Source organism: Tauraco erythrolophus, chromosome 4 (genome assembly GCF_009769465.1).
Source record: "Tauraco erythrolophus isolate bTauEry1 chromosome 4, bTauEry1.pri, whole genome shotgun sequence".
Classification (NCBI taxonomy): Eukaryota; Metazoa; Chordata; class Aves; order Musophagiformes; family Musophagidae; genus Tauraco; species Tauraco erythrolophus.
This window is the reverse complement of record NC_141468.1, coordinates 73114392-73140551: the sequence shown is the minus strand read 5'-3', so window position 1 is coordinate 73140551 and position 26160 is coordinate 73114392. Positions and strand designations below refer to the sequence as shown.

The following is a 26160-nucleotide window of genomic DNA, read 5'->3' as shown; positions in this document are numbered from 1 at the left end:
CCCAATGTATTATGGACTTCTCTAGCTTTATGCTGGACAGTTTGTCCAGAAGGATGCTGTGAGAGACAGTATCAAAAGCTTTGCTAAAATCCAAAACCACCGCATCTACTGACTTTCCTTGGCCAACTATAGGTGACCTTGACATAAAAGGAAATTAAGTTGGTTAAGCAGGACTTTCCCTTCGTGAACCCATGCTGGCAAAGACCAATGACTGCGTTGCCTCTCAAGTGTTTTTCAATAACTCCCAGAATAACCTTCTCCATAACTTTACTAGGCACTGAAGTGAGACTGAAGGCCTGTAATTACCAGCATCTTCCTTCTTAACCTTCTTGAAAACTGGGACAACATTTGTCAGCTTCCAGTCAACTGGGACCTCTCCATAGTGCCAAGACCATTGAAAAATAATGGAGAGAGGTCCCGCGGTGACATCAGCCAGCTCTTTCAGCACCCCGGGATGAATTCCATTGGGCCCCGTAGATTTATGCGCAGTCAGCTGGAGCAGCAAGTCTTGAACAAGTTCAGGGTCGGCTGGGAGTTTATCATCCCCTCGATCAACGTCTTCCAACATAGGGCTCCAGGGTTCCCAGGGACCATCATCAGTGTTGAAGACAGAGGTGAATAAGCCATTAAATGTCTCCGCTTTGTCTACGTCCCTATTTGTGAAGTGACCAACCTCATCAAGCAATGGCCCAGTGATATCTCTGATTCTCCTTTTGCTATTTATGTATTTTTAAAAGCCCTTTTTGTTGTTCTTCACAGTGCTGGCCAGCTTGAACTCTAATTGAGTTTTGACTGCAAGAATTTTCTCCCTACAGTGGTGAACAGCATCTCTGTAGTTCTCCTGTGTCACCTGTCCTTTCTTCCGATGTCCATACACTCTCCTTTTCCACCTAAGTTCTAGAAGAAGATCCCTGCTCAGCCAAGCTGGCCTTCTGCCCTGCTTGATTAACTTCGGACACTTTGGAACTGCCTGCTCCTGCGCTCTTAAGCATCATCTACTTTATGGCTACTGTGACCAAGACAGCCATTAATTACCACTTTGCCCATGAGTCTCTCTGTGTTTATAAACAACAAATCTAGAAGGGCACCTTTCCCAGTCAGCTACCTTCACCAAGAAGTTATCTTTAACATGCTTCATAAATTTACTGGACCTCTTTGTGTCCACTGTATGATATTCCCAGTTGATGTCTGGGAAGTTAATATCTCCCATAAGGAGAAGGGCAGCTGATCTAGCGATATCCCTTAATTCCTTGTAGAATACTTCATCGGTGTCATCGTCCTGGCTAGGTGGTTGATAGTAGACTCCCACAACAACATCCGCTTTCCTCTTCATCCTTACCCAGAGGCTCTCAACTGTGTCGTCATCAAATGTAAGTGCGATACAATACAACCCCATCCTTATATACAGCGCCATCCCCCACCTCGCCTGCCCTGTCTACCCTCTTGAGTAGCCTATAATCATCCATTGTGGCACCCCAGTCACAGGACTCATCCCACCAGGTTTCACTTATGTCAATGATGTCATAGCTCTGGGACTGGACCAAAGCTTCTAGCTCCTCTTGTTTATTCCTCATGTCACAGACTTTTCAAATGACCTCTAGTGTACTCAGCACACCATGGAGCAGACTGAAGGACCTTGCTAGCACACGATCCCTCAAACATTGGTGTGCCACTCTCAGGCTTATTGCTAGCAAGTCTGGTTTTATCTCTTTCCTCCTTCAAATCCAGTTTAAAGCTCTATCCATGAGCCCTGCTAACTCCTGCACAAAGATCATTCTTCCTCTTTGACTCAGATGTACCCTGTCTGTCGACAGCAGGCCTTGTGTCATGTAGACAGGCCTATGATCAAAAAACCCCAAATTCTGCCAGTGACACCAGGCTCAAAGCCAGGTATTGATCTACTGACTCTTCCTATTTCTTCCCTCATCATTCCCTGCAACTGGAAGGGTAGAGGAGAAAACTGCTTGTGCTCCTGATCTCTTAACCAGTCATCCCAAGGCCCTGAAGTCTCTCTTGATTGCCCTTGGACATCTTATTGCAATGTCATCGCTGTCCACATGAAAAATCAAAAATCACAGGATCACAGAATGTTAGGGATTGGAAGCGACCTCAAAGGATCATCTAGTCCAATCCCCCTGCCTGAGCAGGACCACCTAGATAATGGATAATAATCTGAGGGCCATACCAAGGTAGGAAGTTTTCTCCTCACATCTTTAACCTGGCTTCCAGTGAGGCTGCAGACTTCCCTAAAAACGGGGTCCGGTCTGCATATTGGGCCTTCTGTTCCACTCAGAAGAGGATTTCCTATGACAATGACCCGTCTTTCTTTCTTTATGGAAGCGGTTTTGATGCAAGGCATAGGCTGACTTAACCTTGGCAACACCTCCAATCTAGATGAACCATCGTCCCTGTCACTGTTCAGTTCCACTTGCAGAGCCTCATACCTATTATGCAAGGGTACCTGGGAAGGTGGGGTAGTCAGGGAGGAGACGCGCATGATGCACTGGGCAGCAATTCAACACCACTGCCCCCTATCCTTTAGGTCACCATGTTCAGCCAGGTGAAGAGAGGATAGGGAATCCTCCGTATCATGTGTCCTGCCACCTGACAGACCTGTACCAGGGAAGGTAAGGTGCAGTTCTAGTAATCTATCTCTCTTTCAGACTCCCTGATACTCTTCAACCTACTCACCTCCTTCCCCAGCTCTGCCACTAAGCTGAGGAGTTCTCCTACCTGAGTGCATCTCCCACAGGTGTGCTCACTACTGCTGTCCAGTACTGCCATAAGAGTAGGGCACATCCTGCAGCCTGACACCCAGGTAGCAGCGTGTTCCCACCAGAGTTCTGTCTGGGAACTGCATCACTCATGGCAGGTGCAGAGTTCAGAGAGGACGCAGCCTTCTGCCGGCTGGACACCATTGCACCCTGGTTGAGTCGGCAGAGCTACAGCAGCCTTCTGCACAAACTGCTGTGCCATGCCCTGGTTGCTAGTACTCCCTAAGGGTTTCTTATACAGGAGAGGAGCCTTGGCCCTACCCAGGTCTTGTCAGCTGCTGTTGCGTGAGCTGTGGGCTCCTGGTGAGTCTATCCACACCCTTGATGTTTCCCTGGTTCAGGAACTCCCCCATCCACTGCGCTAGGACACTGCTGCAGATTGTTCCAGCACCAGAGCTGCTCGTCTTAGTGACTGAGGTGAGCAGTATATATATAGCATATAAAATAAATGAATGATCTATATTTTAATATCGCTTCCCTCCATAGCATTATATTGTAAAGTACTCATGCATAACCAAGGATCAGTATACTCTGGGATACTTCTAAAGGAAGCAGATTAGTAAAGGACCACAACATGGCCAGATTTGTTAAGATCTTTGTTCCTTCCTTCCTTGTTTTCCTCTGTCATTGCAATATACTAGCACAACCAAAACGCAGCTTCTAGGCTTTGTTCCAACCCAAACTGTATCCAATAACTTGGGAGTCACCGAACACCTACTCTATAAATTATAGCTTTGGAAAATATTTGTATTTTCACTTAAACATGCGTGCAACCTCGACCTGGGGAATTCTAAGGCACTGGAAGAATGAACACACTTAAAATCACAATTTTCACTCAGTAACAATACCAACATGTCTTTAAAACTGACATTCTGAATGGTTGAAAAGAGAACAAAGCTCTCTTTTCAAAGCTGAAAAACAGATAAGAAAAACTCTATGCTAATATGCAAAACTTCACGTCAATTTTTAACAAAGTTAAAAAGTTAAGAAGTTAATATTTCTGTATTCACTTCTACCTCCTTGTTTTGCCTGGAATGAGAACCAAGAAAATATGCACAGTCTTCCTCTGTTTTCATGGCACTTTCAGCCTGATTAAAACCAAGGATTAGTAGAAAGCTAAAAAAGTTTACAGCACAGTTTCAAGGCAGAAGCACAAGAAAATACACAGCAAATTAGCTCCACAATTTTAATTTTTTTACTTAATGTATTATCTAGAGCTTCTATAAGTAATATTCCTAAGTTTGTGTTCTGTCTGAAATCTAAATGTAAACAGTTATTCAAGCACAATAGTCAAGGCACAATTCAAGAACAACCTTCAAAGGAAAACAATTCTTGTATTTCAAGCATCTTGCAAAATGCTCGCTCTCTTATATAAATTGCCTACCTTTCTAGCAGGTTCAGGCTGTCATCACCTAGCATTTGTTTTCAAGTCTTTTATTCACCATCTCTTATTTTCACCAAAGGTAGGAGCACACTGTCTATAGGGACCCAATAGACCTACTGGAGGAATGGCACTGAAGCTCTGCAGTAGAGTGTGAAGTCATGAGCACTTCTTTTGGTAATTAGGCAGAAAGCTAGTACCAAAGCTCAAACTGAAAGAGCATTTCTGAAGAAAACAGTTCCACGTCTTTATCTGCAGACATAAATGGCTGAGCTCCACCTCAGAAATACATGTGTTCACAGTCTTAGAGGAAGAAACACAATTAGAAAGCATAGCTTGTGTGATTCTGTTGGTAACTTACCCTTTGAAAAGTGAAAATATCCATAGCAATTTAAATGAAAACTAATGTGCCATTCAACTGCATCAAAAGAATGCTTCTGTCACTCAGAGGCAGTTTATTTGATGTCTGTCCTAACAGACAACACCAATGGCTGTGGAAGAATCATTTCTACAGAAACTGCATATTCAAATCACTGGGTCAGTTAGGTAAAGAACTGTGTAGAAGGTAGACGAGCTGATAAGTGCAGAGGAAGCAAAAACTTCTTAGGTTATTCCTCGATGATCCTCCGAGGGTACATTTAAAAGCTGGAACTAAAACTATATCTGACCTCAGAGCATTTTATTCTCCAGGCAAATTGCAGAACCTACGAGTTTATTTCAGCTACCAACAAGAACCCATCTTGGTTACATCCTGCAAACCCTGGTAAAGTCAATAAGGTTGTACCATCTATGGAAAGGAAAAATAAATTGTTGACAAGAAGGAGGAAGAAGGAAGAACCTACATCTTCAATAAATTTGAAATTAATTACGGATCTCAGTGCATTTTGTCCTGGACAGGTGTCCACATTACCAAAACCACAGAAATTAACACATTTGTTGGCAGCCTCAGACAGGCCAAAGACCAAAAGGGCATGGAAACTGTACAAACATCACAGCTCTATAGGTGGTCCCTCCAAAAAAGAGAAAAAAAAAAAAAAGAAGGAAAATTATGAAACTTAAATTGTTGTTGTGTGTACTTCTAATGAAAGACAGAATACATCCACTTCCAGGGCTGTCAAGGCTGATCAAGCTTCAACTCACGAAATTCACCTTTAAAAAAGTCCTAACCTGCCTCCTTTTCCTCCTATACACATAAACAGTTTTCAGAACCTTAAATTTATTGCCTCACATTTGCCTTCTGCTAAAGAAAAAACAACCCAGCAATTTTTTGGTAAGTCAGAAAAAATACTTGTTCGCACCAAAACGGCAACAAAAGATGGTAAGGAGTTGTTGTGGACAAAACATGAACTAGAAAAAATCTGAAAAAAAAAGTCTGCATATTAAACAGTATGCTAAATATGCTCCTGATTGACACCCATCGGTATATCAGTTTGAGGTCTTTCTCCAGCTTTCTGAAATTTTCCAGAACCCTTGCTTTCAAAATGGTATTATACTCAAAAGAACCCTGCAAAACTTTTTTATGAAGGCTCCCAGCAGTATTTTCCCCCCTTCTCCTCCAAGTGGTGAAGGAAGAAATACACGATGGAGGGTTCTCAGCAGATTTCATAAACCTGGAAAGCCGGCTGGCATCAACTGAACGTCAGGGATGAACTCCTACAATGAAATCAAAACAAAAAATAACAAATAGGAACAAACCATCGCCTCAAAAAAATAAGAGCCACATCAGGCTTGATCAAAATAGAGCTAATAAATACCCTTGGCTACTCTATCTAGCAGTCAGCTTTGAGTGTCAGCCTTCCATTTTTCTCAGCAACTCTTCTCTGAACTCCTGGGACGAAAGAAAGGGAAAGCAAAGCTGCATATCCTTTGAACAGAGCAGCTGCCATAAACTGTCAGGACATTTGCCATGACCCATTGAAAGATCATGAGACGGGGGTGGAAAAACACAGAACATCATCCTTTGCCTGGGGCACTGAACCTGCTCCAGAGGCACAGTCAGAGGCACACTGTACTGACAAACGTACCAATGGAGAGAGGGTCCTTAGGCCATGCTACAACTTGAATTATTTTCCAGGAAGTGGAGCACGGATTAAGGAAACAACAGTACGGATCAGATTCTTCACACTCGCACGTTAGTCTCTTCCTGTTTTGTTAGTGGAAAAGGATGCTCTTGGCAATTCAAATTGCCACAGGGAATTTCCCACTAGGGAAGGCATTTAACACACAGTAATGACCCATTCACTGTAAAGAACTGACATATCATATAATTACAGATTTTAAACTGGGCTTGTACCGTCTATTATCTCTGCTAAAGTCAGCAGCAGCGTTCCATTATTCTGTGCTGGTCCCTGTTGTCTGGGAGAAAAACGCAAAACACACACCTATAAAATTCCTAAGGTGGAAGCCCTTAAATCCATTTCATCTTTGTATTTTTTTTTCTAAAGTCTAGCCACTGCATGTCTTCTTTTTGCCTGCACAAAATAAATCACGCAATCATACATAATCATGTTTATGCTATTCTTAGTAGAACTTCATTTTATTACTTTTACTAACAATGTGAAAAAAATAAGCTTAAAGGGAAATATGTATGCAAACAACTTCCAGTAGTATCTAATTCCATCAGTCAAATAAGAAACTCTTGTGGAAAAGCCATCAACTTTCACCCAAGAATGTCATTGATGACCAAACAGAAAAATGCTCACATTAACACAGAAAATCAACATTTTATACAGGAGCATGTGTAAATGAAATATATAGCCTGGAATTTACAATATGTTCCAGTACGGTTATGGATAACTGCACGGGGGAAGCAGGAGAAGGGAAGGAGTTCGGCTGGAGCGATTAAAGTGCACACATGAAAAAGACGAGTATTTTCTCAGCTGCAGCTGTGTTTTAGGTGGAGAGCACACACAAGGCTCTCTTCACTTTTTTTATTGGAATATTTAGGTGCTCGGGTAAAAAGAGGAAGTGGGATGGCTAAATGAATAGTGTGTGCTCACGAAGATTCAATCAAGGAATGGCAGCTCAAAACAATGAAGCCTCAGAAGCAGGCATAAAGGTTTAATAGTCCAAATGTTTGCACACGTGTACTTATGTCCAAAATTTAATCTGATAACCTGTCTTCAAGGTTTTCCAGTCCTTAGAGTTGAAAATGTCAATTTAGTGACCTGTTTAGCTTAATAGTTACTCAAATGCTATGAAAACCTTCTGATACTGAAAATACTTATTTCCTACAATCATGCTTGCTCTTATAAAGATGACAAACATCGTATGTGAAAATATAATATTCAATACATGGAAGAAAATATGCCAAATGCTGCTAAATGTCCTATATCATCATTAACTTATTCAGACTTACGTTTCTTAGATTAAATCAATACACTTAATGCTTGGAAGTCTGTTATTTGGATACAAATGGATTTGTTTAACATTTCTTAAAAAAATGTTTCCATGCATGTCTGATAAATATGCAATGTCGGCAATGACTTCATACCAGGAGTACCTTCATCTTTCAGTTTATTGATGTTTGCTATTTCCTGTACAGAACAAAGTTGTAAGCTAATGAGGTAAGCACAGAGTGCTCTAGTCACACTATCTGTGACAACTACCATCCAGGTGAGTTGGGTGAGTCAGAGAAGAAGATTTACTTTCTAATTCTATTTAGGCAGGCAACAATTTTTCTACAAAGAAAATTAACTAGTCCCAATTATTTTTGAGCCGGACTTATTTCTAGAATTGCTTAATTCCGAAAGATACTGCTAAGGTAAACAATCAAACAGTGAATCAAGAACATTCAAGAAGTTATTGCCCAAAGTTCTTCAGTTTTCTATAGATCCAACAGTACTCCACAGGAGCCTTCCAGTTCTCCAACATCATGTCTTGAAGCCTGGCCTGAAGAGACCACCTCCGGTAGGAGGGGAAGAGTTTAGCTTCACTCCTGGAGTGGAATCTATCCAATGTGAATATCCACTTTGGAATTGTAAATAATCATATCCATGTTTCTTAACCTTTTGATTTGGGAGGGTCTCAAAATTTCAAGGAGAGGAATTGGAAAAATCCTGCATGTACCTCTCCACCTTCCTCTCACTCCCAAGTCAGAAATGTTTCTCTGGTCTCTTGGGCCACATTCTGAAACCACTTTGCACAGAAAACTCTACAGAGGTAGAGTAAGAAGTGAGTAAAATTTGACTAAGAGCATTATGAGTTGGCCCTTTGTTAATTCATCTCAGCCATACTTACTGCACAATGATTTCTATTTTAGACAGTTCAAAAGCACAAAGCAATCACCCAAGACAACATGTTCTGTACTGCGTTAGGGCAACCCACAAAGTACTATAAATCACAAGAATAATTGTATCATAATTCACATCGAGAAGCCTGATAGTTACATTTGATTCCAGAAAGACTATGCCAACTCAGCAAGATCACTCAGAAGACAACTTAAGCTTATGGAATGTGTTGAAAGACTTGTGGACTTCATTTTTTTCCTGATATGTTTAATATATGAAACAATATTCCATACCTATTTTAATAATGTTTTATATTGTAATAATATAATATTCCTGATCTGTTTTTTTAACTTCCTACAGGCCAACAAGAAGCTCAGAAAGAAATAGGGATTCTCCTTCTGGTTTTCTCACTCACAGGTTTACAAAATATAAAAGAATTGAGCAAAAGCTTGAATCATGTGGTTATTTTTATTCAGATATATTCTACACTGACACAGTCTGACTCTTCCATAGTATAAAAGAAATAGTGTAGTTTTCTACTGAAGTTGTTTACCTCTCAGTTCCTTTAAGGGACCAGACACTTCATTAACATCTACTGTTACACAGGCAATATATACTACACAAATATCTCAAAATGCCACTAAATATTACAGGACCTACTCTGCATGTCATAATCTATGAGAAATCCATCATCATCTGTAAGAAATGATCTGGTGAGGTCAGCAGGAGGAGCTCCTGTGAACTTCATGTATTAGATTATCAACATATCGCTTTACTGAACAGACCTGGAGAAGGCCCTAAGTGCTAATGCCATGTGGCAAAGCACAGATTTAGAGTTATAAATTGACACAAAAGCAAGAAATGGATACAATTTCCACCATTTTTACTTACTAACACTAATTGCTTTGATGGGATTGAGAAAATGCCCTCAAACCTGTTAGAACACATACACTTCACCATAAATCATAGAAAAGAATAAATTAAGTTAATATACCATGTAGCCTTATTTCTACTCTGCTAACAGATTAAAGATGACACAGCACCTTATGACATGGCTATATAGCTCAAACAAGAAGGGACAAAAGCAAAGGCAAAAATCAAGAAATGAGGGAGCTCCTCCACTGTAAACAGGAAGAATGTGTCCTCTTTTAAAAGCATACACTTTGAAAATGGTGTCATCAACTCACTGCTTTTAAAAAAGAAAAGCCATCATGAAGTCCAGCTCAGAAACAGAGCAGTTAAATACACATATGGCTTAGCTGGCCTAAGTAAGCCAGCTATCACTTGGTACTCTGAAGTCTGGGTACTCTGAGATGCCTAGCCTATGCATACAGCAGGAGGATGTGGCATAGGACAGAGAAGAAACCATCATACGAAGCCAAAACCGAGCAGTGACTTCAGGAAAGACATAGAACAATGTGACCCATTTGCAGCCTAGAACTCTTCCATGAGATCCTCCCCTTAAGCCCTGACTCCTAAATACAGCCATAGGATGAGCCTCTGTCCTGAAAAGCTTAAACAGCAGTTTATGTGGGAGCTCCTGTTCTTACATTTCAGCCTTTTTCTCCAACAGGATGCAAACAGAGGAACGTTAATAAATGCTACATGCTAAATATAGTCACTACACAAGGATTGCTAGCAACTAAGCAGTGTGAGAGGGCAGCAAGGGTCTCCAATAGAGGAAACAAGTAACGACCCTGAAAACAGAATCTTTAAGAGTATTCTGTACCCTGTAGTACTGTATTGGTATGAACTGCAGGTGTTAATGTGTTTGGAAGACAAGCTGTTGCTTTTCCCAGCAAAGAAACATGTCAGAGGAAAGCGGATGCATAAGGTCTGTCTCCCAAAGGAAGAGGTATCACAGGAGATAAGCTCATCTAGAGAAACCACTGGAATCCAGGATCCAGCCCTGATGAAACAGGGAAGGTGATCCCAGCTGAAATACTAAGACTATCCACCTTGCTTGTGGCTCTGCTGCAGAAAGTTTCCAGGACAGCACATGGACTTTAAAGTCTTATCCCATAGGCCTGAGAAAACTACAGCAGAAAACCACCCATCAGGAGAATATGACCAGAATCTAGTGACCCCTGGGTGAAAGCAAAAGAAAAGACTCAGAAGCACTTTATCTATTTTAACAGATTATCATTTTTTAAGTCTTTCTTTTTTTGCATTGAAGACAGACCACTACCAGAGATACAACACTGAAACAACTAAGTTTTTGGTCCAATCCAGTATGTCAATTCCTACACAATTTTGCCATTATCACTCAGCCTGAAAATGCTGTAGTGATTTGACATTTCTATTATGTGCTCTGAATTGGAAAGTGCATCAAGATAAACAGTATTTCCTATACCTCTTTCACTCCAATTGCAATGACCATAATATTAAATATATCATGGCATGCAAGCAGAAATTAAATTTAAAAAGTTGAATCAACATGATTTACAGCAAAAACATTCTATTTTCTCAAAGTCAAGGAAACTCTTGGTATTCTTAAATTTAAAAAGTAAATAACATCAAGATATTAAAAGAATGAAAAATTTCCTTTCACTGTCATTATATAAATTAATGATTTATTGTGTTCTGTTACTCATAGTGTGTAAAAACATCATGTGCATGATACAAATAATATTTTGTTCTTGTTTTCAGAACGGCACAATTAGTGAAATTACTCCCACAAGCCAAGAACTCTTTTTGCAAGGTCTTTTACAATAAAAATAAAAACCTGTCTTTTGTAAACTACCATGGTGACCTCTCCTGGTAGAAAAATATATGACCTCTAACCATGAAAACACTCAATCAGACTAATCCTCAAAGGAGGAATTACACCTGGCCCACTTTATAGTTTATTTTATAATGCCATATCCTTAAAGATCTAGATGCCATTTACAAGTCAAAACTGACACACAGACTACTAGATCATTAAGAAAATGATCATAGTCTCCTGGTGTATAGGTAAAAGTCTATGCAAGAGGCTTTGGCAATTTTTTAAAAATAACTTTTCAATAGAATCACCTTAGAGTATGACAAAATTATAACTGTATATATTAGGGAATTAAAATTTGAGACAAAGTGGAAGGATAGAATGTTAATCTAAAAGTGACACAATGAAGGAAGTGTGAAAAAAAAACGGTGGGCCTAAGCATATGCAGGATTTGCTGAAAACATAGTATTTTTTCCTTTTCTGGCATAAACTTTTTAAACAAAAACAATAACTTCCACAGGAACTTTAAGTAAAAATACTCCTAAACACTTTTTTTTAATTTTTAATCATCTCAGTTACTTACTACTGTGATATTGGACTCCGACAACTTCAAGGTCATGCAAAAAGCCTATGCTAATAAATCAGCAACTCTGAGAATAGCTCAAGACATTATTTACTCTGAACAACCACCTGACAATACTAACTACTGAAAATATATAAATTTGTTGTGCAATATGCACACACATCTGAAAGAAAGCTTTATATACCAGGAAGCAGACATGCCCATGCAAGTTTGATAACCTCCCAGAGAAGAAAGTGATTGAAGAAGCAGCACTTTAAATATTACAGTGAATAAGATTTTATAGAACAAGGAGTATAAAAGGAAGACTTACATACAAGTTACAAATATTAAAAGTCAAAAAGAACAGTTAAGCAAGCAGAATTTTTGTAATGAATGACATCATAAGCCATCAGTACTGATTTGATTGATCTGTTGAATTCACAGGGGAAATTTCAACAAGTGAAACCAAAAAGAAGTAAAACGGTTAGAAATCTGGGAAATACGGTCAATGGAAATAGAGTAGACCCGTGACAGGAATCCAAGGCACTGATAAAAATGCAGATATTTATTTTAAGAACAAGCAGATTAAAACCAACTTTAGTATTTAAAGACTTTTTCTTCTTTTAATTATTTATTACCTAACCATCTGTAAACGTATCAGTGAAGAACTGAAGTATGAAATTCCTTCAAGTAGGTATTATTTCTTTTTAATTGGAAACCCTACTATGCCTGTTCTCTTAATTTCTCAGAACATGCATTTTGAAATAATTTGACATTAAAAAAAAAATAACAAGCAACAGGGAAGGATGGAATAACAAGGCCAGGTTGGATGAGGCTTTGGGCAACCTGGTGTAGTGGAGGATTTCCCTGCCCATGGCAAGGGGGTTGGAACTAGATGATCTTTGAGGTCCCTTCCAACCCTAATCATTCTATGATTCTATGATCGAACCAAAAGACAACTGTCGGCTTTTGTCTTCTTCAATATGAACACTCTTTAAGAGCCACGTTTCTGTCAGAAAAGTGCATGAGGACGCAGATCAAACAGGAGTCACAAACTCATTCTGAACCCAGTCACACAGTATTTAAGAAGCACTTATGAAAATCATTGGGAAGGTAGCAGATAAACACAAGTAATAATTAGGAGTCAATTCTGTCCAAGACAGACAGCAAACAGTGTTGACTCAAGATTTAGTATTGACTGTAGGAAAATCCCATATTCACTGTCCTTGACTCGTATTTGAAAGAAGCTATTAAAAAGGCAAGTGAACCCTGAAAAATGTCTCCATGAGTGCCAAAAGCATCTAGAGAGTAATTAAGTGTGGCGAAGACAGCTATTTAACAGGGTTTTTTTCTTCCTTGTTTTTGCCAAAAGTATTAATCCATTTTTTAAAAGGAATTTTAAACCAGTTCCTAAATTCTGATGCTTACGTGCCTGTTGGGAACACAAGTGGTTATCATGTGGTTCACAAAAAGGCAAGAAAGGTCCATTCCTTCCTCTACTCTCAAATTGTTACTCTTAGAACATACCATACATCCTGGTTACCCACCTTCTGGTACTCAGTCATGGCACGATAATTTGTGAGGCTGTATCTCAAGTTCATAAACACCATCCTGGGCAGGATTACTTCAGAAACTTGCTTTTAGTATACAACAGAATAAGTTGTCTCTCTTCAGCAGTCCCAGATATAGAACTTCCCCTAGTCATCCCCCACGTAACTCTTTTGGCTCAGTAAAGCTGCTCAGTTTTCACAATTTGTTCTGGTGATCAAAATGGAGGATTTCTTAAGCAAGTCCCTGCTCCAATATTTAGAGTGTGAGATACTGGAAGAAATGCACAGGGACATCAGACAGGGGACTTAAAAGAGGCTTAACAGACTTCTTCCAGTCAGGTATTAAGTACTTAGTGCACCAAATCATAATCTGACAATAGGCCACTAAAGGTGACATCATGGTGGAAGTTTGTCACAGACCATGTGATGAGAATAAGAAGGCAGACAAAGTCTTCTTTGAACAACTCAAGAAAGTTTCTAGATCATGCCCTGGTTCTCACAAAGGACTTTAATTCAGCTAGCACCAATTCAAAGAGCAACACAGTGAGATGCAAGCAGTCTGAGAGATTTCTGGAGTGTTCGAGTAGTAACTTTTAGATACAGGTATTGAGTGGGCAACTGGGAATGAAACACAGCTGGATCTGCTGTTCAGACATACAGGAAATGTTGGGGATATAATAATAAATAATAATGCCTTGGATGTAGCATCCAAGAAATAGTTTAATTCAAGATCCTGAAAGGAGTACAGACCTCACACTTCAAGAGAGCAAACTTCCAATTATTTAGGGAGCTGATAGGTGGGATCCCATGGGAGACAGCTCTGAAAGGTCAACCAGCTCAGGACTGCTAGCAGGTCTTTAAAAACAACCTCCTCCAAATGCAAGGAAATGACAAAATCAGAACAAGGGAAGTGGTTATCCCCTTTTACTTAACACTCATTAGATTGCACCTAGAATACTGCACCTGATTTTCTCCTCCACTACAAGAAAGATTTTGATAAACTGGATAAAGTTCCGCATAGGGCCATCAAGGTGGTCAAGGTGTTGGACCACATGCCCTATGAGGGGGAGCTGAGGGAACTGGACTTGTTCAGCCTGGAGAAATGAACACATGGGGGACCTCTGAGCTGCCTCTCAATACATACAAAGATGTTATTGGGAAGATGGAGCCAGGTTCTTAATAGTAGTGCATGGCAAGAAGATGAAAGAAAACAGACCATGGAGGAAAGATGAAAGACAACAAACCAAAATTGAAACAACGGAGGTTCATACTGGATATAAAGAAAACATTCTTCACCATGAGGGATGGTCAGGCATTGGAAGGGGCTGCCCTGAAAGGCTACACAGTCTCCATCCTGGGAGTTTTTCAAAATCTGATGGGATAGTGCCCTGAGCAACCTGGTCTGACCTCATCACTGACCCTACCTGGAGGAGAAGGTTGGACTAGAGACCTCCTGACATCTCTTCCAATCCCAATTATTCTATGGCTGTATGAAAAGAAGAAACCACTGAGGCACATTTCCAGAGTTCTGTGAGAACCAGCATTTGCATACTATGATGAGTGGAGATGCTATTCCCTCCCATTATGCAATCTGTAACTAGGGTGGCCTCAATTATTTTGGAAAACCCTATTTTCCCTGCCTGCCTGGAAAATGTCAACGCCTGCAGGAGAGGGGCAGGCAAGTGCAAGTTTACAAGGCAGATGGTAATGTAGTATTGCCTTAAGTGTTGCAAACACTTTATTCACAACTGTGATCCGTTCCATTGTGCTTGTTTCCCCAGGCATTGTACATGAACTTTCTCATGCAGCAGATCCTAAATACTGATGGACAGACTAGTAAAAAAGCTCCCAGCAGTACAGATCCAAGACTAAGCAAAGCAAGGGAAACTAGAGATTCCTTTTCATACCATACTACATGTAGCAATCTGAATAAAAAGCAACTGCAAGTGCGTTTAAGCTTTGTGGATTGGGAAATAACATTTATATTGTTGCTCTACCTAGAAGTCTCGTGGTCCATTTTAAACACTACTTGAAATTCTAAGCTGCTCTCTGCAGGCATAAAAAATGCAGGAGGAATTATGTTCTTTACTATCTATTCTGTTGGTGTTTATCAGCATGATTCATTGTGCCAATGCCATTCTCTCTGGTTACATGAACAGTCAACTATGGTATGAAGGAGACCAGAGTAATGACCTACTATGGAGTAAAGAGAGCAATGATCTTCGGGCTTCTGTGGGGGTTAGCACTCTCCTGGGTAAAACAGGAGATGCGCTTTGAAATTCCTTCAGCTAAAGGTGGGGAGAAGTGCTGCAAGCAGGAATCTTAACCATTTAGCTACTAGAAACAAGAAACCTTACAATTCTAAGAAAAAGAAGGAATTTAATTAGCTCTAAAAGCAATCGCTAAATGAAGTGAATTTATTTCCGAGCAAACTCTAAGATGCCCAGTTTTAAGACAAATGCTTTCCAGGCAAGCGAACTACAGTAGTCAGCAGAATAGCTAATCTCTGTACTGGTTGTTTCTAGGAAGGAAGCTAAGGAAACAGCAGGGAGGAAAATAAACTCAAGACAGGTATCCTCCAGGGTAAGGTTGTAACACAGGGTGGCCAAGAAATTGTTCCAGCACTGCCACCGACTACATATGATTCATTCATTAGATGATAACATCACTTAAAAATAGCTAGCAATGCTATGTGGGCACTATGTGAACCACGCATCTGTCTTCATCTAGTTATTTTTGTCCAACAATATGCATCTGCACATGCACATACACAAAAACAATCAGCTAAGCACTGAATCCTTGCCAGTGTTACTGCTTTGGGTGGTGGTTATATTGACCTATAATCACTCTATGTCTTTCAGTGAGTATGAGAAGACTGCATATGATTGCCAGAATAGTGCCCTTCGTTTGACACTAAATATGGCTTACAGGCCAAGCAACATTTGTTACAGGATCAACATCAATCAAAATCCCGAAATAAGTCAGGGATCCCAATGACGGCTTAGTCAATTGCACGCAAAAACTGCATATACTAACGTAGTATAAGCCACAGGAAAACAAATAAGTAACTGATTTTTATTTTCAAACCAGAGGGAAAGCCAAAATCCGTCACATTAGAAGTCACCATTTAGCAAATATAAATTACAATAAAAATACTGAGATTATCACACATTGAGATCAGAGGATTTGAGTGGCTAAAATACAGATATTGTGAGGAACTGTTTAAAAGTGATTTACTCAATTTTTATCAACATGTTTCATCTCCATTCTTAACTCTCTGAGGGGCAGAGGGGAACAGAGAACAAACATTGTCTAGAGTCCTCATGCAAATTATTTGTATTTTTATTTTCCACTCACTTCAAATTACCACTTAAAAGTATTATATGTATGTTGTAACAGTTTATAGATGGTTGCTGGATGTAGTTTCACATTTTTAAGAGACTTAATAGCTCAGGACTGGTAACACAGTTCAGGTACACTTCATCTGTAAATTAGCCAGTCAGTCCAGTGATAAAGTTTTCGCAGTAGCCAGGGAACAATAATAAGCAACCTCTGTATACCTCCGAGTGGGCAGATTTTTCTACCACATCTGTTGTTTAAATTACTACTTATGACACTAATAGCAAGAAAAGGATATTAGATAAGAAACACAATGTCTTTACGTTTTTGCAAAATACCAAGCACAAAACTTAACGTATGCTCAAGAACCTGACACTCTAGTGGACTGCTAGCAGCCACAACAGTCAACAAGCACCAACTTCAAAGCCAAATCACTGATGCACACAAGTGTGATAGAACCTCTTCCTTCCTTTCTATACACTGGCAAACTAGTCTGACAGAAATCACTTATCCCCAAGATTCAGATACTTCTGAGGAGCATGGTTCTTGGCTAATTTTTTTACTATAAGACTTCGAAGAGGTATGTTTTAAAAATACATTCCTGCCTATAGAATATCCTGTTCGACACTCCATAAGACTGATGAACACCAGCTGTCCACTATAAGAGCTACAACGCACAGATTCATGCCTTATGAAAAGCAAGTATATAAAAACTGTTAATCTACCAAGTACCCTCATAGTTTACAGATCTAGAAAATAATCATCTTCATTAAACTATGACCTTCCTTTAATGAAAGCAGATACTATTTTAAATGTCCTGGTAGCACGCCCTGCATGAGGATTTTTAAGTTATCTCCCTTGTTCACCTAAAGCAATTTAGATTTAGTCAAACTGATTAAAGTCTGTCCCAAAAAAGTTCACTTACCATCCAGAAAAGGGTTCCTGTGGCAAACTCAGAATAATGCTCTATAGTAGATAGTACACTGAATATTAAACAAATCAGCACCAAGAGAAATCTGTAAAAAGAAAACAGTGCTTAGTGACTCATCAAGTTGAACTATAAATCTAGATTCAGTTTTAGCTCTTTCACGTAACTTTTCTCATCACAAGTACTTTGTGTTTAATCAGTTAATTCATCCCAGTCAAGTGAATATCATCATTTTGCATTCAGTAACTTTTAAGAAACATGGAATAAAAATGCGTCATGGTTTATCCCCAGCCAGCAACTTAGCACTACGTGTCTGCTCACTCACTCCTCCGTGCCCTGGTGGGATGGAGAGGAGAAAATATAACAAAAGGTTCCAGGGTTGAGAAGAAGACAGGGAAGGATCACTCACCAATTATGATCATGGGCAAAACAGACTCGACTCGGGAAAAAAAAAACAATTTAATTTGTTACCAATCAAACCAGAGAAGGATAATGAGAAAAAAAGCCAGATCTTAAACAATATCTTCCCCCAACTCTCCCTTCTTCCCAAGCTCAATTGTGCTCTCAGTTTCTCTACCTCCACCCCTCCAGTGGCAGAGAGGGATGCAGAATAGAGGCTGCAGTCAGTTCGTCACACACTTTCTGCCGCTCCTTCCTCCTCAGGGGCAGGACTCCTCACACTCTTCCCCTGCTTCAGCGTGGGGTCTCTTCCCATGGGAGACAGTTCTCCATGAACTTCTCCAACATGAGTCCTTTCCCACAGACTGCAGCTCTTCACAAACTGCTGCAGCATGGGTCCTTCCCACAAGACACAGTCCTTCACCAACAGACTGCTGCAGGGCAGGCTTCCCATGGAGCCACGGCCTTCTTTGGGCACAAACATCTGTTCCAATGTGGGGTCCTCCACGGCTGCAGGTGGATGTCTGCTCCACCATGCATCTCCATGGGCTACAGGGCGGCAGCCTACTGTCTCACCATGAGCTGCAGGTGAATCTCATCTCTGGTGCACCTCCTCCCCTTCTTCTTCACTGACCTTGGTGTCTGCAGAGCCGTTTCTCTCACATGTCAGTCCTCTCTCCCCTGCAGCCACACCAGGCCCAATCAGCCCGATGAACTCTGGCGACCTCAGCAGGATGAGTTTCACCCAACAAGCGGTCCGGAAGCAGGGCACTTCAGAGCACTCCAAGCCACGGCCACCATCCCCCCAGCCAGGTGGAGTCAGGGGGTGGACCAGCACTGACAGCCACCCATGCCTTCACCCTCTCTCTTCACTGCAGGTCCCGCGTGGTGCAAGTTTCTTTGTCCCTTCTTAAATATATTATTCGCAGAGGCAATGATTGGCTCGGTCCTGGCCAGAGTCAGATCCAACTTGAAGCCAGGGAAGCTTCTCACAGAGGCCACCCCTGTAGCCCCTCCCCTGCTCCCAAAACCCCACCACATAAACCCAGCACAAAATGACAGAAAGTCTGAACATAGTGAAATCAATAGCTAAAACTCACATTATCAAGTATAATTTCCCATAGAAGCTTGTCATAGTGAATGTTTCATGTTCCACTGATTGCTATGTAACTTTTGTGCTGCAGTAGCAAGGTATCACAATTGATAATATATTAATTAAAGTAGAATTAGACAAATGACTTGCGTAAGGAACAGTAACTTAAATGAAAAATGTTCTATTAAATGCATTCCATAAATTCAAAACACACATAAATACAGAAAAAAACAGCCACCACCACAGTATTTCTAGTATTTCTAGTATCATCATTCAGATCAAGAAAAAAATTTATAAGTCTCAAAATATATATACTCCTGCCCCCAGAAATAGTTTAAAAAAGCAAAATTGAAAAGTCAGGACAATTGGAAAAAAAAAGTGCAACTGAATCCTAGTCAATTAAATGCTTAAATGCTGGCAGAATACCCATTACTTTGATGTGTTCAATGTCTCGGACATCTTGCCACCATTGGTAACATGTTAAAAATTTAAACAACTGGTGAAAATAAATTATGTACGAAGAACTCTGATGGACTGACCAGAAAGACAGACTTCTGATATGTTTGTACTGGAGTTTTCACCATCTTTTAAGGTCATGCAGAAAACAAGATAGAAAACTGAATTCTTTCACTAACAGCCAGAAACATTCCCTTTTGTGTACCAACTATTCCAGCTGTCATTTCCTCTGATTCCATGCCAAAAGGCTGTATCTAAACTCCTAAACCAGCAATTAAAACCTTAACAGTACTGCATGTGATGAGAAATTTTCCCAATGAGAAACCCTTCTGAAGAAGATAAACACTACTGACAAGGCTAGTTCAAGAACTTCGAAGCAAGTGATAGACTAACAGCAGCCCTGGTGGCTCTACTATTAAACTAGTGAGAAATCATCAAGCAGATATAAACACACTAACTACACTTAATGTGCTTTTGGTGACTTTTACACACAAAAAAAAGAGCTTCTCAGGAAGGGTAAAAATCCATGTCCAACCTACAGAACAATGACAAGATGAATTCCGTAAGAGTCTAATCAGGGACTTGCCCTGGTCAACATTTTTATCAGTGTTTTAGAAGAGGAGATGAAATGCACCTCATCAAGTCTACATATGACACCAAACCAGGGGTTCAGTCAATAAGTGTGAAGGCAGAGCCACTGGTTAGAGGTGCCTGTACAGGCTAAGAAACAAGATCCCTACAGGAATCTCATAAAATGCAACATGGACAAATGTCAAGCCCTGCATATGGTATGGGGCAGGCCCAAACCCACAATGGATGAACACTGTCTATCTTGGGCTGCATCCTCTGCAGCCCTGCCAGAATGTGAAGAGTAGTGATGGTTCCCTTTTGCCAGACTACACCTAGGGTGGTGCACACGGATGGGGCACCAGGATACGGCACAGAGGTGACAGATTGGAGGGAGTTTGGCAGAGGGCAAAAGCAGCGTGAGGACAACCCCGACCCAGCATGAACAAGGACAGCTGCCACCACTCTAATGTTGGGGGAAGCCCTGCCCCTACTGCCCACCATGCATCCCACTTGCCCCAAAGTCCTGTACATCTTCCAATCACCTCATGTGTTCCCTTCACCTCTTTCTGCCCCTGGGGATTGCCATTTTGTAAAACATGGGACATCGTACACTATTTGTTCACAGACTGCCCTGTGGCTGGCTGACAGGACCAGCTACCTCTTCCTGTCTACATCAGAAAGGTGTCGGAGCAGGACACTGCTGCCTATGATATACCTGGAGACCCATGGTTTTTATGTCATACCTGACATGTTTTCATACTTTTCTGTGATTGGATGGTTGCCAGTTTTTTGAAACAGTCGTACTCACATGATCTCAGACCATCCTCTGACTGGCTGCTCATTTCCTTTGGACCAGGAAGCGCCCATATAAAAAACATATATAAAACTTTGTATATACAAAGGTTTCTCCATACAGAAATACATACATATAATGTAGAGACTGTAGAGGCTATAGAATTGTGGTGGGTTGACCTTGGCCGGCTGCCCGATGCCCACCTAGCCACTCTCTCACTCCACCCCCTCAACAAGAGAAGGGGAGGAAATGAGACGGAAAGGCTTCTGGGTCAAGACAAAGACAGGGAGATCACTTGACAACTACTGTCATGGGCAAAAGAGTTCCAGCTTGGGGAAAATTAACTTAAATTACTGCCAGTTAAAATAGATTCGGATAGTGAAAAACAAAGAAAACTAAACCACGTCCCACTCGCCTTCCTTTCCCAGGCTCAACTCCACTCCTTCATTCCCAGCTCTTCTGCCTCCCTCGCTCCCACACACCCTGAGTGACACAGGGGGATGGGGAATGTGGAGTTGTGGTCAGTCCGTGCTGTCTCTGCCTCTCCTTCCTCCTCCTCACACTGCTCCCTGATCCAGTGTGGGCCCTTCAACGGGCTGCAGTCCTTCAGGATAAACGTGCTCCACTGTGGGCTCTCCAGGGGCTGCAGGGGATTCTCTGCTCTGAAGCCTGGAGCACCTCCTCCTGCTCCTCTTTGTGCTCGCAGGGCTGTTTCTTACACTTTTTTGGTTTTCCCCCTTTTGCCTCAAAGCCTATGCTGTGCTTTTGGCCTTTCCTAGATGTGTTTTCCCAGAGGTGCCCCACCTGGGGCTGACGGGCTCCGCTGTGCCCCATGGTGGGTCTGCTGGAGTCATAAGGAAATGGCTCTGTCCAGCATGGGGCACCTCCAGCCTCTTCTCACAGAGGGCACTCTGCAGCCACCGCTGCCAGTGCCCAGGCACCAAAACCCAGTACAAGAATACAGAATATGGAATATACAATATAGAAAATAAGTACATGTGAAAGTAGAAATAGAAATACACATAGAAATAGGTACACAAATAGGCATAATGTGTTACTTATTTAGTCACAAATGCACTTTTTACATATATATACACTATATAGTGTATATATTTATATCTGTGTATATATACATAGGTGTCAGGGAGCAGTGAGAGTGAGGCTACTCCATTAAAGCCAGGCACCAAGGCATGGCCATCCCCTACCTCACCAGGATGGAGATCTGCAATACGTAAGGAGGACTGAGGTGGTGAGCTCAATCAGCTCCATCAGTCTTTCACCAGGTGAGGTAGGCAGGCAGGCCCAGCATCCACTCAAGAAGCCCAGGCAAGAACAGCAAGGGACATGACTGTAACATAGGTCCAAGGTCTGTCCAAGAGACAGGGATTGGTGCAAGACCTACCTACAACATAGATTCAGGTTTAGCATCTGCAAAGAACTACTTGTGTACGGAAAAACCCAGAATACGTTTGCCTTGGAGGGTAGACTGAGCCAATGCTCTTTATGCAGCACATTCAAACCACAACTAAAACCAGGGAAAACCAGAGAATGCTAGTATCTATGGTCACACAAGGGCCCTTCAGCTTTCCTCTTCCTCTTGTAGGAATGCTTCAGACCTTTAGGGTGCCTCAGGATCCCCAAGAACACCAATCAGATAATGAACACTGAAAACAATTCTCATTCACACAGCTGGTGTGTGAGGTCCAGTCATTCACACACTGCAAGTCAACTGCATGTACGTGCTAACACAGGCAAAGAGAGACAGTTGTTTCTCAGCTGCCACACAGACAACAGCTGACTTTGTTCAAGCCTAAAATTGGATTTGAAGATATAAAAAAATCCTGCTTCCATTTGCATGGCTCTGGAAAGGCTCTGTCACTACTATTCACAAGCAGAGATTTGAGTAGATTTGGGCCACCATTAATAACTTAATTTCGTAAGCAGTAGTTACAGCTTGACATATACCACTCTCTGAATCAAGTTTGCATTTCTTCAGTATTCACCTATCCTGATCCACACTATTAAGACTGACTTTTAACATGGATTGTCCAAGTTCCTAATCAACTGACTGGGTTTTTTTAGCAGCACCCATGGACAATGAGGTGTTTCTGGTGCCTTTTGAGCTGAAGGCAGGGGGATAGTATCTGATAGCTGGTTAAGTAACGGCTCCACTTGATATCTGCTGTTGCACTTTATGGTATAATTTGATTAATACTGAAGTATTCAAATACGTTTTTGAAAAATTTCTTTCCTTGTGCACTTCAAGAGACTCTAAAAGGCTTATTTGTAATGTAATTACAATTCATGTATGAGTGTAATTGTGATTCATATTAAAAGATAGAAGAGATATAGGATACAAACAGAATTTCTAAAATAGTAGCAAACATAATTGTACCATCATCAAGTATGTGTAACTGCAAAGCTGGAGGAATACTAATTGCAATCTCAGATTTGTTTATTTGAACCCCAGTCAGAGAAGCAAAATGCAATTTGAAATAATAGAGTAAAGCTATGTTGATGGAAGTCACTGGACTTGTCTATACCACCTAGTGGAGATTAATGAAGAAACTTTCAAGACAATATCAACTACAACAGCGCTGTGGTGGAACCATCCATGTTTAGGCTTTTCATATAGCATAAATGAAATATAATTGTGTTACTATAGCTCAATATCTGAACTAATTGTTAGCTTTAAGAGAATACTTTATGATTTGATTTGGTGTAATTCTCTGCTAATTGGGATATACTACTTTTTTAGTCCCAAACTAGTCCCTGTGTACAGTATCTAACACTTCCATGCATACGTACACTAACTCAGCTGTCATTAGTGCTGCACTCTACTGTATGGTGTTGAAACTCCCTCTTCATCTCTATAAATACTAGGATTTTTCACTTCCCCTTCTCTAGATTCTCAGCAGAACACATTAGGAAAGCCACACAATCAACATGGCATGCTTTGTAAACTCAGAAGAAAAAGGGAGTTGAAAATTACCAGAACAAGAGTTTTAATCAAAGGGAAAGCATGATGCAAGAGAAACTGAAGCAAGTAAGATTCTTACCAGAAAGGTTAGATTAAAAAAAAAAAAAAAAAAAAAGGATATAATCCCTGTCTCTTTTACGTGGTTTGTTTCCTGAAACCAACATAGAGTCCAAATTCAGCGTATGACCCTTTTAAACAAAACTGGAGGATCAGTCATTACATGAAGCAAAACTAAGCACTTTTGCAGACTCAAGAATATGAATGAGTCTTTAATTCAACAACATCAAGCAGCTAAGTCAGCACATTTATATTCAATGTTTCAGTGTTTCCCAAGGCACTCGGGCATGGCCAGCAGGTTGAGGGAAGCGAGCCCTCTCCTTGGCTCAGCACTGGTGAGGCTGTGCTGGGAGCGCTGGGACCCAGTTTGGGCTCCCCAGTGCCTACAGGCAGGGACACCAGGGAGTGACTGTGGCAGAGCGTCCCCAGGATGGGGCCAGGTTGGGAGTGTATGACCTGCATGGGATGCAGAAGCAGTATTTCTCTCTGGCAAGGAAAATGGCCCACGGGAACAATCCCAAGGAGAGCAGCCCTCAGCCCATTGTCTCCCTGCCCTTCCGTAGTGGGGCAGCCTCCATGCCATAACCTCACTTTGGGTAAAACCAGGTATGTCCCCTGCCTCAGGGCAGGGACCAAGCCATGCACGAAATCTTAATGGCCTCCTGGAATCTCACTGAAGCCATTTCCAGGCTGTCAGAAGAAAGGCCTCCAGCGATGATGGGAGACTGTCACAGGAACCTTAGTGTCCCTTCCTGCTCAGCAAGTGTTTCTGACAGCTATGAGTCAGATGGAGTGACTGTGGGAGAGGAGAAAGGACATACAGAGGAGGAGGAGCAAGGTAGCAAAAACCACAAGGGACAAATGAGCTTGCCTATTCCAAGCTGCAGCAGCCCTGCAGCCCATCGAAGACAACTCACCCTAAGCCAAGCTGATGGTCTTGGATGGACTGGAGGGGTAGCCACTGCCATAACGTGTCACCATGGCTGAGGTCCCCTCAAGAAGAGGAAGCAACAGATGACCCTGCAAGATGGCCATTACCGCTCCTCCCCACCACCTTGGGCTCAGCTCCCTCAGGAAGCCCACCACAGCTCAATCAGTATCTATCTGCAAGGTTGAGCATATTCTGCAGCAGTGGCAAAGGCCCTCGATGGCTCGTGTCCACTGCCGGAACTAGGACAGGGATGTCAAGCTATTGCTCCTACTCCTCTTGCATCCCTTTAGGGCATCCCTTTACCTGGCAGCCCAGGTACTTCATGTGTAAGTTCAGTCACTACAAAACCAGTTATGACTGCGGGCTTTTCGTAAATCAATACTCTGAAATGGAAGAGGAAAAGATCATCTAGATAGATCTATTTTTTAAATTCTTTTGGAGATGAGCTTGCAAAGATAATGGCTCCTTTCTGTTTACTCTGAACTGTGCTCAGTTGCTACTACAAATCATAGTAAATATGTGGTCAATTCCCAGTTCAACTGATCTGGAGCTACCAATGGATCCTGTTATCAGCACCCTGCTCTGCCCACTCTACTTGGGTGCCGTGGATTAAAACAGGCACCCTGCTCGTGAGGACACAGTCCCTGCTTATGGTGGGGTCAGACTCTAGTCCTGGATCACTCCCTCTCATGGAGTAGCCCTGACCTTGCTGTACCCTGACAAACCCATAGGGAAGAGCAGCACAAAAAGATTGTTACGCAGAGTCACAGGAAGAAATGATCACATACCACCTCAACCTCCTACATGCCCATCATCTTTATGGAAGAGTTCTGATGGATTGACTGTAACCTGTGCTGAATATACAGAAAGTTGAGAGAAGAGATGGGGGAGGATGGGGGTTTAATGTGTTTGTGGTGGTCTCTTTTTTCCAATAACTGAATCAGTGATCAGAATTTTGTGGTGTTTGGCAACAAGACCAGCAGAATTCCCTGGCTCGAGACTGTTCAGCCTGGGACTTCAAGCTCCAGGCCAGATCGTTTGGGTGTTGTCCTGAGATGGAAGATGTGAGTATGAATCTCCTTACTCTCAGAAGGATGTTAAGCCCAAGCATATGCTCTAGCTCCTAAGCAGGGGCAGGAGGAGCTAGTCATTAGCACTAAGTAGAAAGACTGGCCCAAACGCTGGGGAATGACTGTAGACACCTACTTGTAAGCAGATGGTTTCAGATTGTAAAACCTTTTCTTACCTAGGCATACAGTTCAGGGCTGTCGGTTCTATCCCAAGGGTCTGACATCTTGATCTATTGGTAGAATTAATAAATAAATTAAAAAATTAAACTGCAACGAATTCCAAAGGGGAACTTGAAACAGCTCCGTATTTTTTCTGAAAACTGATCAAAAAGACTAAGACATCT

The 26160-nt window shown here is 41.4% G+C and overlaps 1 protein-coding gene across 1 annotated transcript in view; it reads right to left on the bottom strand.

The window, feature by feature from the left end:
* The window catches only part of LOC104384326 (potassium voltage-gated channel subfamily KQT member 1), a 517279-nt gene that overhangs the window by 471104 nt on the left and 20015 nt on the right, over positions 1-26160 (bottom strand). The window contains exon 2 of the mRNA XM_086610471.1: positions 17465-17555. Coding sequence (XP_086466597.1) covers positions 17465-17555 — 91 coding nt within the window. The remainder of the gene's footprint in view (positions 1-17464; positions 17556-26160) is intronic.